We start from the raw sequence: 16225 nt of genomic DNA, 5'->3' as shown, positions 1-16225 counted from the left end.
CAACTCCCAGCATGCCTTGCGTGATGGGGCGGGGCCAGGCAGTCTTCCTCACTCTGTACTACAACTCCCGGCACACCTCGCGGCCGGCACCTCCCTTTGCGCATGCGCAAAGGGGGATGCCGGCCGTCGCGCATGCGCCAAGCCTGGAAGCTTCCAGGCGGCGGGCGCGGTGGCTGCTGGATAGAAGACGTCCAGTCACCTCGGCGCCATTTTGTGGCAAGGGAGTGAGGGGGCTGCGCGCTCGGGCTCGGCGGCCCGTGGTGGCGGTTCTAGCGCTGCGCTCGCTGCTTGAGGATCGCGGACGGCGTCATGGGCTCGGACAAGCGGTGAGCGAGGACGGGAGGGCTAGGGGACGAGAAGGGAGGGAGGAAGAGGGGAAAATGGGGGTGGCGATGGCGGGAGGGGGCCATGGCGGTGTGAAGGTGATGGGGGGAGGGGGGGAGGGCGATGGCGAGGGTCTCTTCCCGTCCTGAGCGCGGCCCCGTGTCCTCCCGCAGCGTGAGCAGGACGGAGCGGAGCGGGCGTTATGGCTCCATCGTGGAAAGGGAGGACCGTGATGAGCGGGAGCCCCGCAGCAGGCGCAGGGACTCGGACTACAAGAGATCCAGCGAGGAGCGCCGCGGGGACCGCTACGATGACTACCGCGACTACGACAGCCGCGATTACGATAGCCGCGACTACGACAGCCGCGACAGCCGCGACTGCAGGGACTACGACAGCCGCGACTACGACAGCCGCGATAGCAGGGACTGCAGGGACTACGACAGCCGCGACAGCCGAGACTGCAGGGACTACGACAGCCGGGATTGCAGAGACTACGACAGCCGAGACAGCCGGGACTACGATTGCCGGGACTACGACAGCCGGGATTGCCGAGACTACGACAGTCGCGACAGCCGCGACTACGATAGCCGCGACTATGATAGAGACTACGATAGCCGCGACTATGATAGCCCTGAGGTGAGTCGAGGGGAGCGGTGGCCGCAGCCCTGGCCGCCCTGGGGGCAGGCAGGAGGCTCGGGTGGGTGCTGGTGGCCCGGCCGTAGACTGGGGTTGCGGAGTGAGCCCTCCTGGGGACAGAGAGCCCAGTCCCTGGGTGAGAAGGTTGGTCCCCGCGTTGGCGTCCCGGGGTCCCGAGGCTGCCAGGACCGAACCTGGGAAAGGTGATGGTGTGGGGAGATGTGTTTTTTTCTGTTATGCTCGGCTTTTGTGGCATTATGGGGGCAAGCCGTTAGAAGTTACAGTGGTTAATTCTGGGCACTGACTTCTCAGAGGGAGCGGGAGCGCAGGAACAGTGACAAATCAGAAGATGGCTACCATTCTGATGGCGACTATGGAGAGCACGACTACAGGAACGACATTAACGATGAGAAAGAAAGCAAAACTATCATGTTACGTGGCCTTCCTATCACGGTTACAGAGAACGATGTAAGTAGCCGGGAAGAGGCTTTGTTTTTTTGCACCCAGGGAAACGCATGGTGCTCTCAGCAGGTTTGTGTCGTAGTCGCTGCTGCCATTTTGTGGAAAGCTGCATCATGGTGGCCCCGTGGTGTGTTGGTTGCACTGCCATTTTGAATCCTAAAAGGATTTAAACTGTCACTGTTAAATAACAGAGGTCAGTTGAACGTTAACCACTTTCTTTCAAGCGGAACAATCTGCGAATAGTCTTCTTTATGCACGTTTGGATGCTTTCCCACAGGGTAGATTTTAATCTACCTGCTTTTTTCTCCTTTCCCTTTTAGGAGGGAAAAGGCAGATTTTGTTTCTTCTCCTTCCACCACCTCTGGGAAAGGAAAGGGAGGTGGAACCAAGAGAAGGGGGTACCTAACTGAATTTTTCCGGGTCTCTGTGGAGACCAGAAGCTCTGACTGGTGGGGTTACACCCCCGAGCTCTCCAGCCGAGTGCAGCTCTGCACAGAGCTGCTTTGTGCGGGTACAGCTGTGGGAGTCATAAAATGGCTGCTGTGGAGCTGACGGGGCGAGTGCAAATGAGCTTGCTACGTGGTTATCTGACTTTTTTTGATGGAAAGATATTCAAGATGATCAGCTTTGGGCTTTCATTTCTCACTATTTTTTGATATTTTTTCTTCCTTCTTGGATTATTTTGATAACTGCGGTACAAGCCTGCAGCTGTTATTTGAGAAGGGGGTGGGAACCCTGCAAAAGCTGGGCTATTCCAGTTTGTTTTCTGGCAGGCTCCACCTCTGCCTCAGATCTTTGTGCATCAGTTGGTAACAAAGAGTCCTTTTGCACCATTTCTGAGATGGGAGGGAGATTTTGCTTTTTTTTTCTTGATTCTTAAATACCTTCCTAATATTGAGCATTCTTTTAATTATTGTGTACTGGTCTGATGGTTTCATAAGTGCTTGATGAAGTGGAGGCTCCTGCATCTGAATGAGACAACCCAGTCAGACATTTCACACAGCATTTCAGAACAGTTTTGTCTCTGAGGTGTTATTGTAGCTCTACAGCAGATAACTGTGGCATAATTTATGGGAATGTTTAATTCTGGACTCATGTTTAGAATGTAAATGATGCATCTTGGAACTATTAGTAGTTTTCTTAAGTTAACCTTACTTCACTTCTGATCATGTACACATTTTTCAGCTTTTTCCACTGTTACTGTGGAAAAAGAGCTATGTATACTGAAGAGGTCAGTGCCAGTCAGCATGTAAACAGGCAGCTTTAGATCAGTTTTGAGTCTGCTCAGCAGCACTGTTGTATATAATGTAATTTAACTTCTGGAGGAGCTGCTAAAAGCCTTTTATCTTCTGCTCTGACATGAAAAAACTCATTAACCTTTCTTCTTCTTGTATGCCTATCCACAGTAATTTATGTAGCCTGTGCCACAAATAAAAACAGCTTTGTAATGGCTGAAGAACTGACATTTCTTTTGCTTGTTCTTTGATGATACGTTTTTCAGAAACCTGCTTTTTCCTCTGAAAAACAGAAGGGGAACTGGATGAGAGTAGCAGCAGGAGGCTTAAGAGTGCAGACATGATGCCTGCAGTATAGTGTCATTGCATTCCTTCGCAAGGAGTCAGGGGTATTTAGATATACGTGGGGAAGGATGCTAGCAGTGTTCTTCATAAAAAACCTTGTAGTGAGTACGGTATTTGCCAAATCCCACACAAATAACCTTGGAATAAAAGATTGTAGTGATACAGGTTCTGGAGAATTCTGTGGTCTAAGTGAAGACTACAGTTGTTTCAGTGTAGCAGAGATCTATATGGATTCTCTGGTGCTCATTGGTCTCCCTTGAGGTTCTTCCAAAATATTTTCTTTTTCTCAGAGATAGTGTTGAGAATGTTACGGTTCTGTGTGCCTCTTGTATGGACTGTAAGGTAGGCTGCATCTGTGATTGTTGTAGCTGTCTGCCAAGATGTGAAAATTTAACTCTTGATTAATATCTTGCACAGATCCGGGAGCTTATTGAGTCCTTTGAAGGCCCTCAGCCTGCAGACGTGAGGCTGATGAAGAGAAAGACAGGTGAGAGCTCTTAATCCAGTTTTTGACATCGCCTTCCTCTTCCCCAGCCCAAAAGAGTATCCAGAATTGTCCCCAAACTGCAAGCACGTGCAATAAAAAAAAAAAAATAAAAGGTTTGCCATGGCTAAGGAATGTGGCTTTTTGGAAGACTTTTAGATAGCTGGTCAAGATGTTAAAAGAAGTCTGTCTACAGGGGTTTTTGTTAACAGGTATTGGTAAGTAATAGTAGTGTAAACCTGTTTTAATAGTATGTAGTCTGTTGCATGGTTACCTTTAAACATGGATTCAAATGGAGTGAAATGTAGCCAGTTAAGGGAGCTTGGTTCCTTGCCATGGCAAAATAACGAGCAGATCCCAGCAGTTGACGTCGCATTTGTAAAGCTGCTTTGTCATGAAGTAATGAAGCAGTTGGAGAGAGATTCGCCTGTTTTAAAGGAACTGACTAACACAAGTATCCCGTCTATATCTGAATGCTGTCTCTAGGTGTAAGCCGTGGTTTCGCCTTCGTGGAGTTTTATCACTTTCAAGATGCTACCAGCTGGATGGAAGCCAATCAGGTTGCTTCACTCACCAAGTCTAGATATTCCTGAAAATGGAACAAGTCTGTACAGTTTAAAAAAAAAAAAAAGGAAAAAAATAAAGGTGGAAGGAGTGGTTTGTTCCGTAACACTGATTTGAAAGAATAAATGCTTTGTATATATTAAAACTTGTAACAGCAGGACAAAATATCGAGTAACATTAGGAAAGGAAAACCATCTGGTTTGAGCACTCCTTGGTAAAATGTGCCATTGTTTAAAATCGGTTCATTTTGATTTCTCTCATGAATGTTTAGTAACTAGTCCTTAAAAAACCTTATTTCCACTTGGTGTTTCCTTCTCTGTCGCCAGAGAAAACACCAAATGTCTGTGTTCCATTGGTATTAATCCTGAAAGAGAAGTGCCAATTCATGGCAATAGTGTGTTCCCCTGGTTAAAAAGGGAGAACTGGCTCTTCCAGAGGAAAAGCACATGTATCTCAGCTGAATTTGGTAGTGTCATATATATTATGCTGTATATTTTGGCTTTTTTTGAGTATGTTTTGATAAGGAGCCAAAATACGATGAGAGTCCTTTAGTTTCTTTTCCAGAGAGATTTCTGCTGCAAACAAGTTTCACTGGCTTTTGCTCCTTCTTGAATATTCCTAATCTGTTTTAACAACAGAACCTAAAAATACTGTCAAAGTGAGCAAAATGCGTTAAAGCATTTATTTTGCAGCTGAGAATTTAATGTGAGTATCTAATGCTGGGCAGCATGAGGAATGATGTTCTGCTCTGTTCGCTTTATGCGTAAAGAAATGGCGCTGTAATGGATTTGTAGGCCGTTAGATCCAGCAGATGGATGTTGTGTGCCTCATGCTGGAATAGTGTTTCACATGTCCCATACCATAAGTGATTTTCCCAGCCAGAGAGCAGCGTTCAAATTGTTTTTGTGACGTGCTGCTCAGTAGGTTTGGAGATGCAGCAGGAGGATTTATAGCAGTAAATTAATGCTGAGCTTATTTGCAGAAACAAGATCGTTTTAATATATACAAAGCTGTACTGATGCATAATTTATTGAAACATATTCAAATTCACTCCAGTAACCAGCCACCCTAGTAGCAGGGAAACCATAGAATCTCCCCAGCAGCCCGGTTGCTGACTGTTAGATGAAAAGAATCATGTACTGCAACTGTGCCAGCAGCTTTGTTTCTATGTGTGCATATCCAGTGGGTGCTGGGCCCTCCAACCCTCCCTCCTGCCGGTAGGAGAAATGGCTTTGCCCTATTTAGTTGTGCAGAATGTGAGAGGCTTGTTCATGCTACGTGCTAGATCTGTGTCAGACCCTGTTATCAGAAAAGCCACTGGTCCTGGCACTTCCGTGGTACCTCTGCAGAAAGCTAACCTGCTCTAAAAGTAGTTTTTTCTATTAAAATGCCTGGGGTTTGGCCTCTTTAATATGCGCTTTCCCACGTGCGCTTCCACCTGTTTGACTAAAATAGGTTGATGGCCATGAAAGGGCATTCTGCAAACCCACGCTTGGTGAAGTGTGAGGCTGAGAGTCAAGGCTTCTTAAATAGGTGTAAATTTCTAACTCCTCTAAAGTCAGAGTAAGAGGATGTCCTGAAAGCATTATGAACTTTTCCTAACCCTGGAGAAGCTTCACTTGCAGTCTCAGTTACTCATTTTGGAGAGCTCCTGCCTGAATGAAGAACACGAATCGTGCAGGCTTCCAATTGAACTGATGCTTTAGTCAAAGGAAACCACTCACAAAATGAGTTGCATTTCAGTTGATGGCACTTGTAATCCAGCCTCCAAGAAGTTTGAGTAGGGTCCCTTTGGGAGAAATTACTGTATTTTCAAAGGGACACTTGTGAAGAAAATGCTTGGAAAAGTAATCCCAAATGTGGTTGTTAAAGGTCTGGGGTATTTGGAGTAGGGGAAGAAATGAAGCAGTCACCTAAGGACATGTTTAAAAGCAGCTCAGTGCTATACCAGAAGTGAATAGAAATGTGGGGACAAAGAGACTTGTAAAACTGTGTTAATCCTGAATGCTGCAGGTTAGGACTTTGTCTCCTTCGAGACACTTCCTGGTTCCATGTCAGCGTTTAGCGTTTGGCAGCTTTTTCAACACTCCCTGATTCCGTTTATCTTTGCTCCACATCCCATTCTCTTACTGCCCTCGTCCTCCTCTCTGCAGGATTGGATGGGCAGGGTGTAGGTGGCGGTGGTTGTCCTCCACATCCTCCCCACATGTTGTCCATTTAATTCAGGAGCACTGATTCCTCCGAAGGGTGCTCTGCCATGGGAAAATGAACATGTGTGCCTCGATACAGGAATAATTGAAACCAATTTTTTTGCAGAAAAAGCTGGTGATTCAGGGGAAGCAGATTGTGATGCACTACAGCAACCCCAGGCCTAAATTTGAGGACTGGCTCTGCAACAAGGTATAGTGTTTTTATCAGAGGGAGTTTGTATTTGCTTCAGCATTCTTTACTATTTCAGGGTTTTGAAGTGATGCATCATTCACACCCGCTCCAACTGCGGGTTCACATGACGTCATTGGAATAGAGAAATGCAGGAATGAAGAGTTTTCGTAGCTCTGGGGGCAAAGTAAATGGAAGGTAGAGATGTTTCCCCAGAAGACAGAGGTTGTACAATGAGCTGTAGTGGAACCTGAAGTCATTGAGCTGTGTGCTTCTCTTGATCTTCCTCCAAAGCTGAGATGATTCAGTAAGATGAAGACTGGCCTGTTTGTCAGTCTTCCACTACACTGTTTCCCCGCAATGATAACTTGTTTCCAAGCCTCTGTTTCATTTTAACATGGTGCTTTTTGAAGTAGTAAACTCTGCCTCCAATTGTGAATTGAAGCCTACACAGTTAAAAAGAACTGAATAGTTCAGGAGGACTAGGAAGAAGGTAGCTGGGATGTTCTGAAAAGCAGTTCCAATGCATACACTGGTGGCTTTTGCTGTTCTCCATTATTCTGTTGTGTTTATCATTGTTGTGGTTCTTCGTATGAATGTCTTGTTTTCACTGTTGGACAGCAAATGCCAGAGCGCTTACAAATGACCCGAGTTCTTACTAGGCCGTTCTTGTTCCTCACAGTGCTGCCTTTACAACTTCAGGAGGAGGCTAAAATGCTTCCGCTGTGGAGCAGACAAATTTGGTACGTTACATCGATCTCTTTGGCTGTGCTTGATTTTGTGGGAGACTGTCAAAAACAAAGTTCACTGTGCGTCCTAGGCTGGCATGTGAAATGAGGTTTGAGCGAGCAAACCATGTTGTGACTAAAATATTTTCCTTCTATAAAGATTCAGAACAGGAGGTGCCACCTGGAGCAGCAGAAGCCGTTCAGTCTGTGGATTATTACTGTGATAGTAAGTTATCTTTGCTTTTTTGTAGAATGTGAAATACGAACACAGATAATAAAGTCTTTCCTGTACCTTAGACTGCCCTCTGAAGAACTCGAAGTACTGTGGAAAGCTGTTAACATGCACAGCTAATCTCATCCTTTGTTTTCTCCTCAGCCATCATTCTCCGAAACATTGCTCCTCACACTGTAGTGGAATCCATCATGACTGCCTTGTCTCCGTACGCGTCTCTGGCAGTCAATAATATTCGTCTTATCAAAGACAAGCAGACTCAGCAGAATAGAGGCTTTGCATTTGTGCAGCTGTCTTCTGCCATGGTGAGGGCCTTACCGATGCATTGGAGAGAAACAGCTCGTTAACGTGCTTCTGTAGATGAAGCATTTAGAGTCTTTGAGCTGTCTGAAGGTCTGCCCAAGTTCACCAAGGATTCATTGACATTCAGTGTGTTGAAGCTCTTCATCATTGGCTGCAGCTTGGAAAGAAGGTGGTGGGATGTTGAGCACATTGGAAGGCTGCTCTTGTAGCAGAGTTCTGTTCTGGATTGAAGGCGCATTTTGTGCTAGATCACAAAAATAGGGGTCTGAGATTGTATTAAATTTACAAAGATTAAGGTCTGGGATATATAATGTGGGAGAAGTTGCATGGAATCGGGCTGCTTCCAGCTTGAGAAGGGAGATGTTCCTGCAGCATCCAGTGGGAGGGTAGAGGGATAGCAGAGACGAATTCTTGAGGGTACATGGGAGTGGGACAGTAGGCAGTAACTGTCTATTGAAGCATGGGAGATGGCAGTGAGGTAGAAGGAAAACCTATTAACTGTGAGCGGGAGGTCATGTACTGGTAAAGGGTCCCTGAAGGGTGAAAGAATCTGTTCCTGGAGCTATTTAAAATTTGTGTAGGTGTGCCACTTGAAAGCATTGTTTAGTGGTGGACTTGACAGTGTTAAGTTTATGGTTGGATTTGATGATCTTAAATGTCTTCTCCAACCTAAATCATGCTATAAACCAAACTCGATCAGCAACATGATCTGTTTGGACCTGCTTTAGGCAGTGTGGACCAGATTTTGGATGGAAATGGGTGCATGATCTCGGTCTCTGCTGTCCTTCCTCTTGGAGTAATTTGGACAAATATTTGCTTTATAAAGCTTAGATTTTAGAACACGTTCAGTGTTCAGAGACTCGGGGAAATATGCACTGTTTGCACTTGGGTTGCGGTAAGTCCCATTGTGCATTTCTGTTTCTGTGTATAGTATAAGGATGGCGATTTTACAGCTGTAGCTGGATTCAGTGGCTGTATGTGAAAAGATGGAGCTTTGGGAACTTGTGGATCCTCCTCAGTAACCTGCCTTTTATAATGAGTATTTCTTATTGTAGGATGCTTCTCAGCTGCTGCAGATTTTACAGAGTCTTCAACCACCATTAAAAATTGATGGCAAAACGATTGGTGTTGACTTTGCAAAGAGTGCCAGAAAGTGAGTTGCGATAGCAGTTGGTTTGTTTTTATTTCTTGTTGTCACCCAGGCTCTTATTAAGATTACTGTCACTAAAGTTTTGCATCCTTTGTCTTGTATTGCATGCATCTTGCTCTTCACTGTGTGTGAGGAGAGTGAAAGCAGTGTTTCTGCTATCCTTATTTCCAGTCCTCTCAAGATAACATTGTAACTGCTTGCATATGCAGCAGGGTTGTTTCCTTGGAGACCTGGTTACTTAGCATTGACTGTTCAACAAAGAACCTAAAGTTCCTTTGCTTGCCAAGCAGCGCTTTGGCTCATTTATTACAATCAGAATGTTTTAAAACTGCCAAGAAATCCACACGTAAGAGTGATTTCTACCCCCTTGCATAGGGAAACACTTGAGGAGAAAAAAAGCAACATTTACTCAGATGTGATTTTTGTTGTTACAGAGACTTACTTCTCCCAGACGGTAACAGAGTCAGCGCCTTCTCAGTGGCAAGTACAGCCATTGCTGCAGCCCAGTGGTCATCCACTCAGGTACGATTTGGAGGCTCTTACTCATAGTCCTGCGTTCCTGAAATGAAAATGTAGTGCATGGAATTTCACTTCTGCCCTCCTACTTGGTTGAACTGACCAAAGCTGCTATGACAGATCTGCTCTAACAGTTACGCTGAAGCCTAAGCAGTGTTGAAATTCTTAAATGCGGTAACATATCTGTCCCTCACAAAGATTATGTGCTTGAATTTCAGCCACAGACTGGAGAGGGCAGCACTCTTGACTACAGCTACCTCCAGTCGGGACAGGACGGCTACACACAGTATGCACAGGTTAGTAGTGGCAGTTGTGCTCTGACGAGTAGGTGATTGTAATTTGGGCATTGTTCATCTTGCATTGTCATTCATCTCCCTTCACAGTACTCCCAGGATTATCAGCAGTACTACCAAAATCAAGGAGGAGTGCTGGACACAGACACAGCTACCATATCAGGTAGTACTTTCAGTATCTGAGAGACGCTGTTATTTGTAATGATAATTTTGCAACAGTGGTTTTTTTATCTTAGCCTTTACATTAGTTTGCTGGGTAAAGGGAGAGACTTGGCTCATTTTGCTCTCAGAGTGTCTGAATGAGTATGTGTTATTAGAGAACCGTATCAAATCCATTCAAGTGGGGCCTCTAGTCTTGCAAGATGAGAGAGCAGCCTCTGTTTCAGACTGTTGACAAAGCCTTGAACTCATGAGAACTGTGTAAGCAGCTCTAGACAAATCTTTATTGCTAGCAGCTGTCAGAGGCCAGGATATTCTGCTTTGGGAGCAGAATATTTCCTCCTGAAAAGGAAACTATTCCTTGTCTGGGTAGAAAATAACCACTGTGTGTCTGTCTCCTTTTGAACATCTATTGCCTTGTTTGGCTGCTGGAGCTGGATTTAGGAGCTGAAGCTGTAAACAAAGTAATTTTAGCCCTAGGATGAAGTACTGTTTTACAAATTAGTTGGCTTATGCATTATTGCTCTCTGTTGGCAGGAGCTCCGGTCACTACCACCACAGCTGCAGTTGTCTCCCAGAGTCCTCAGTTATATAATCAACAGACAAACTCACCTGACTCTACGGTAATTGCAGCACTAATTACTCCCTGCTTTCAGTGCCAGTGTTATGTGGGATACTGGGCTTAGCTGTGGCCTTTGCTTTTTAAAGTGGGTGGTACAGCAAAGCTGCTGAGTGTCCATGGGTTAGTCACAGCACATGTATTCGTAAGTCATCAACCATTCCTTGTCAGTGATAGTGTGCTAATTGAACTCGTGAAGAGGAGCTAGTTGTATGTTGGTGTGTGCTTTGGCTTGCGTTCCTGGTTTTCTTGCACCTTGTTGACAGATTTTCTAATTGAGGTTCCTGGTTTGTTTTTTTTTTTTTCAGACGCAGTCAGCAGCATCTACGACCAACACTCAGGCACAGACGGCTCCTCCGACTGGCGTAGTCCCTGGAACCAAGTACGGTAAGCAACGGGGAGTTACTCTTGGGGACAGGTATCTGTCACTGTATAAGAGAGACTTGGCTGTGGCAGAGTGCTCTATCACCATATCTCAGTGGTGAAGCTGTTCCTGGAGGGTGCATTCTGTACAGGTGATGAAGAGCCCTTTACAGGCACGTCAGCTGTCATGGCTGCTAATAATGATGGAATTGTACCTGACATGTAGAACGATGCCTGTCTGAATTCGACTGGAACGACCACACTTTAATTTTTTTACAGCTGTCCCTGACACTTCCACCTACCAATACGATGAATCTTCAGGATATTATTATGATCCTGTAACAGGGCTCTACTATGATCCTAATTCCCAGGTAAACACAAGCTCTTCCCACCTGTCTTAACTGCTAAGGTCCGCTGGTTCCCTGTCTCTCATCATATGAGTGCAAGTAACTTTGAGGTGCACGAAATACCCAATGTAACAGATAACTCTCAGCAGTGTGCCTAGGGCTGGGTCTTGACTTCCCTCTGGTGTAGCCCTGTGTTTCTATCTTTTCCTTAATTTTTCTTCACAGTTTGGCCACGTAGGATTGGCACTTGTCACAGACACTGTAATTGAGCTATTTCGTTGAGCTATTTCACAGCAAAGAGCTCCCAGCTCTGGACTCTGGTGGGTCATCTTTTGGGAGAGGCAAAAGGTTCTCCATAATGCTGCTGGGCAGAATGCCTGTGTTTAGGGACAGAGTTTTTGGCCACTTCATGCTTTTTGATTTCTTTGCGGGGTCTGCAGAACTTGTTTGGACTCTGCAAAATGCCTTCCCATTCAATGTGGTTGTCTGAATCGGATGGCTTGCTCGGTTCTCCGTGGAAGCTGAACTGGTATGAGGTGTTTAACTGTCTGACTCTTTCTTTTTCCCGGCAGTATTACTACAATGCCTTAACCCAGCAGTATCTTTACTGGGATGGTGAAAAGGAGACCTACATGCCTGCTGCGGAGGGCGTTACATACCAACAAACAGCTACCACAACCACCACCAAAGAAGTGAAGGAGAAGAAAGAGAAGCCTAAGAGTAAAACAGCTCAACAGGTAAAAGACAAAATGGAACCGCAGATGGGCTAAAGTCTTCTGTGGAATGGGTTAATAATTCTCCTTCCGTGACAAAGGAGATCCTATGATACTCAGTGGGGTGCATGTCTGCAATTTGCAGGCATTATAGAAGGCTGAGGAGAGGTGGAGTTGTCGAGGGCTGAGGAGAGGTGGACTTGGCAAGGCTTCAGTGCAGAAATAAGCTCTGCATAGGAGGAACATATGGAATCATGCCAGAATCAGTGGGAGTATAACTGAGCTGTCACTTAGAGGATTAGATTGATAAGAAGGGGGTTAATACAGTCAAACAAGAAAGCTGCGGTATCTTTGAACACTGTATACAGGGAAACAGCTGCACTACATCCAGTGTCCTGTGATGTAAAAATAAAAGGTAGTGGGTTGATTTGTTCTGGGAACTGTATGCAAGATTGAATCTGTGTTATAGGAGATGGATAGCTGAGGGGAGCTAATCACTGCCTGCATTTCAGATTGCTAAAGACATGGAGCGCTGGGCAAAGAGCTTGAACAAGCAGAAAGAAAACTTCAAGAATAGCTTCCAGCCACTGAGCACCAGGGAGGAGGAGCGGAAAGAATCGGCAGCTGCAGATGCGGGCTTTGCCCTCTTTGAGAAAAAGGTGAAGGTGCTGGCAGTAGCACGCAACCAGGTGTGGTGTGGCAGAGAGCTCAGTGCTCATGGCTTTCTTGTCTTGTGCAGGGAGCTCTGTCTGAGAGACAGCAAATCTTGCCAGATGTGATGAAAAATGGGGACGATGACAATCCACTCAAGGTGAGTACGAAATACCTGATGGAGCTATTCTCAAAGCTTACTGGTAAGGCACTTCAGAGGAGGTCTAGCAGATGCTGCTTTCCAACCTGGATTTCCATGGCATCACTTGTAAAACATTTTGGTGGTTACCGTGGCCTTGTGTGAGCGCAGTAGGCTGGGTGACTTGAGATAGGCTGAGAAGAGCTGTGATTTCTAGCCTCGAGCTCAGTTGAGGTTTTGAGGTTTCTAAAAACTCTGTACTCAAATTACTCTTTGGCTAGTGGGAGCTTAGCCTTGTGGCCACTGTAGCATGTGGTTCTTTTGAGTTGTTTCATCTTTAGTAATGAGAGAGTGATGCCATTCTTGTGCAATGAACACATCTACAGGCTGCGTTCTCTTTCTGGGCTCTCCTCGGAGCTGTGGTGATGCTGTTGCAGTCCCCTTAACACTGTCCCTCCTTTCCAGCGGGGCCTAGTGGCTGCCTACAGTGGTGACAGCGATAACGATGAGGACTTACTGGAAAGAATGGAGAACGAGGAGGAGAAGCTGACTGACTGGAAGAAGATGGCTTGTCTGCTGTGTAGAAGGCAGTTCCCAAACAAAGACGCTCTCATTCGGCACCAGCAGCTGTCCGACTTGCACAAGGTAGTTGCGCTGTGCTGTCAAGAAGGTTGTTGGTAGCTGTAGTTCACTGTGTAAGCAAAGCAGTGGCACACGTTGTTCTTGGGAAAACGATTCCTCTTAAAGTTGCAGATGGGTTCTTGCTCTCTCAGAAGTCAGCTGCTTATTTAAATAAGAACTGTCGTGCATTTCATGTTCTCAAATAAGTGTCTTCTGTTTCAGCAAAACATGGATATCTACAGGCGATCAAAGCTTTCAGAGCAGGAACTTGAAGCCCTGGAGCTGCGTGAGAGAGAGGTCAGTGTTGAGACGAGCAGATGAGTAGCTAATGGAAAACCTGCACAGATGCTGTGCTGAGCTCTCCTTATCCTGCCACACATCACTTGAGATTATCCTTGTAAGCCAACCCCTTCTTGGGTCAAGGTTCAGAGCTGTCCTGTTACACAGAGAGAAAAGTGTCCCATATCCCACAGCTTCTGCTTAAGCAGGGAAGGGTCCTTCCAGCTCTGGACTGCCAGGCTGGGACCAGAAATCTTCGTGTGGCAACTACAGTTAATCCAGCAGGTGTTGGGACCGGCTTTTCCGATCCTAGCATAAATTCTGAAGTGCTGCAAGGGCTTGTGTTTGAGGCTTTCCTTTTTGTGGTGTTAGTCAAGCCATGTTTTAGCAGGCTGCAGTGGACAGGTTGCTGTAATAATGGGCATTTAACTCACTTCCATAGCTCAAAGACAAAAAAACCCGTCTTTGAATCAGTACTAAGTCTGGTTACCTTTTGCAGATGAAATACAGAGACAGAGCAGCAGAGAGGCGGGAGAAGTACGGCATCCCGGAGCCCCCAGAGCCAAAGCGTAAGAAGGTCTACGACGCTGGCACAGTGTATGTATCCAAAAGCTTCTCTGCAGTCGCTTCAGTGCATGATGAGCAGTTTAATTGACTCTTCTTCTTCTTGCAGTAATTACGAGCAGCCCACCAAAGACGGCCTTGACAACAGTAACATAGGCAACAAGATGCTGCAGGCCATGGGCTGGAGGGAAGGCTCAGGCTTGGGAAGAAAGTGCCAGGGCATCACAGCACCCATTGAGGTGAGCAGACATGGATGCTTCCTTTTAGGTTTTGTGCCTTTTTTGTGCAGAAGCACTTGCTGCTGAAGATCTCCTGTGGAAGGAGAAAAGCAAAGCTGTCTCTTCACATTAGCTCCTGCTCTTGTTGGTCCCACTGGATGCTAAAGCTGGGGCTGAGGTGGGACTGCTGCGCGGTTCCATCTTGGCTGCTCTTGGGGTGTGGCCGGAGCAGCGTGAAGCCGGCAAGCACGGGTTATTGTGTGCAGTCTAATCTCCTGTTGTCAGCATTTATGACTCTCTGAGATCCCTGGGGAGCTTGGGAAGCTGGGTGGACTGAGGGGTGTTCTGGTGATGTCCTGTGTACTGGTGTGGCCTCTCAGTGCAGAGCTCACAGCCTGTTTCTCTTCCCTTGCAGGCCCAAGTACGAATGAGAGGAGCTGGGTTGGGAGCCAAGGGCAGCTCCTATGGTGTCTCTACTGCAGATTCATACAAGGACGCGGTGCGGAAAGCCATGTTTGCTCGCTTCACGGAGATGGAGTAACACGCTCTGATCCTCAAAGCACTTGTTAGCCAGAACTGACTGTTAAACTCTGTAGCCTTGGTGGCCTGGCTGTATTCTGGTTATGGTTTTGAGTTGACCATTTCGTTCCCTTGGGACTTCTTTCCCTCTCGGCATGTAACACTTCCATGAGCAGGTTGTCTGGAACTGCCCCAACTTAATGCTGGAGAGCTCCTGGTTAGACCAAAGGGGATGCTGATGTTTATATGATACTGTACATAGTGTAATGTATTTTGTGTTTGGAGCGTATTGTCCTTATGCCGCTCCTGCCCTCCTGAGCCGGAGCAGGACCTGTTCGCTGTGGTTTCACACCGTCTTTGCTCTCCTTTTGTTGTATTGTCTGTCTGGTTTGGTTTGGTTTTGGGTTTGTTTTTTTTTTTTGGAGGACTTTCCTGTACATTTTGTATGATACATCTTTGTATAGACTTTTTGAAGACTTTGATTCTAGTTGCCAGTTTGGCTCATTTCCAAAAGAAATACATCGAAAACCGATACTATTTCTGTTTCTCGGTGGGTGAATGAAGAACCACTTGCCAATGCTACTTGTCCTTTCTCTGGTTCTGCTTCTTCTTGATGAGACTTCAATCCTAGAGTCATGTCTCCTTCACGCAGTGCTCTGCTCTTCTGTTTCCTTTCACCCCTGCACTGTGCCTTGCTCACAGTCTTCTCGGAGCTTCAGTGTGGGTGCTGGCTGGTGGAGGGCCGCATCTCCTTGTGTCTCTTGCTGTCATAGCTAGAGGAGCAGGAGAGGGCAAGCGAAAATGTGTCCTGCAACTTGCAGGCCATGCTCAGGAGCTGCTGGGTGATGCTAGCTGGGCTCTGTGGGTAATGGGCTGAAGGCTGGAGGGTAAGCCTGGCACAGGGTTTCTGTCACCCAGGCTTGTGTCTGTCTTCTGTGGGCACAGTGCTACTGAGCTGCAGGAGGCAGCAATCCTCCTCTACCAGAGGTTTCCTTCTGCTGCTGTTCAGTTACTGTTGAGTTTCTTCTCCGCCTGTTTCTGCCTTGAGCGCGACCCTTGTGTCCTCTTCCTGAGAGCCAAGGTGAGCAGCGAAGGTTGGGCTCAGCGCTGAGCTCTGCCTTTGCTGATGTCTCTGACTGCTCAGCCTCTCCAGGGAGGACCAGTCTTTCCCCGTGGAGAGATGCTGCCCAGCACTGTCTGCGTGGGAGTGGGAAGGTTTAGGATGGAGCAAGAGCAGCTCTTCCACCCCTTCTTGTGCGTCGAGGGCAGCTCCTTGTGGCTGCCTTTCAGGGTGGGATGAATCCCGTCTTGCTCCCTCCTTGCACTTGGGGACGAGGGAAGCCAGGTTTGGGAAATCTCGGCTTCCAGGGAGCACCTTGTGT

The 16225-nt window shown here is 46.7% G+C and overlaps 1 protein-coding gene across 1 annotated transcript; it reads left to right on the top strand.

Annotated features, from left to right (window-relative positions):
* Positions 1–166: 166 nt before the first annotated feature.
* On the top strand, positions 167–15431 carry RBM5 (RNA binding motif protein 5). Its single transcript, XM_069865553.1, has 24 exons — positions 167–326; positions 498–960; positions 1273–1428; positions 3420–3489; positions 3973–4046; positions 6367–6450; positions 7112–7172; positions 7318–7383; positions 7534–7694; positions 8748–8845; positions 9277–9364; positions 9577–9654; positions 9742–9814; positions 10348–10433; positions 10738–10816; positions 11072–11163; positions 11712–11876; positions 12365–12511; positions 12592–12663; positions 13108–13287; positions 13486–13560; positions 14042–14139; positions 14216–14345; positions 14740–15431. The coding sequence occupies exons 1-24, from the start codon at positions 310–312 to the stop codon at positions 14863–14865; spliced, it is 2739 nt and encodes a 912-aa protein (XP_069721654.1). The 5' UTR covers positions 167–309; the 3' UTR covers positions 14866–15431.
* Positions 15432–16225: the final 794 nt, after the last annotated feature.

Source organism: Phaenicophaeus curvirostris, chromosome 11 (genome assembly GCF_032191515.1).
Source record: "Phaenicophaeus curvirostris isolate KB17595 chromosome 11, BPBGC_Pcur_1.0, whole genome shotgun sequence".
NCBI lineage: Eukaryota > Metazoa > Chordata > Aves > Cuculiformes > Cuculidae > Phaenicophaeus > Phaenicophaeus curvirostris.
The sequence above is the reverse complement of the archived record's forward strand: the minus strand, read 5'-3'. Positions and strand labels throughout refer to the sequence as shown.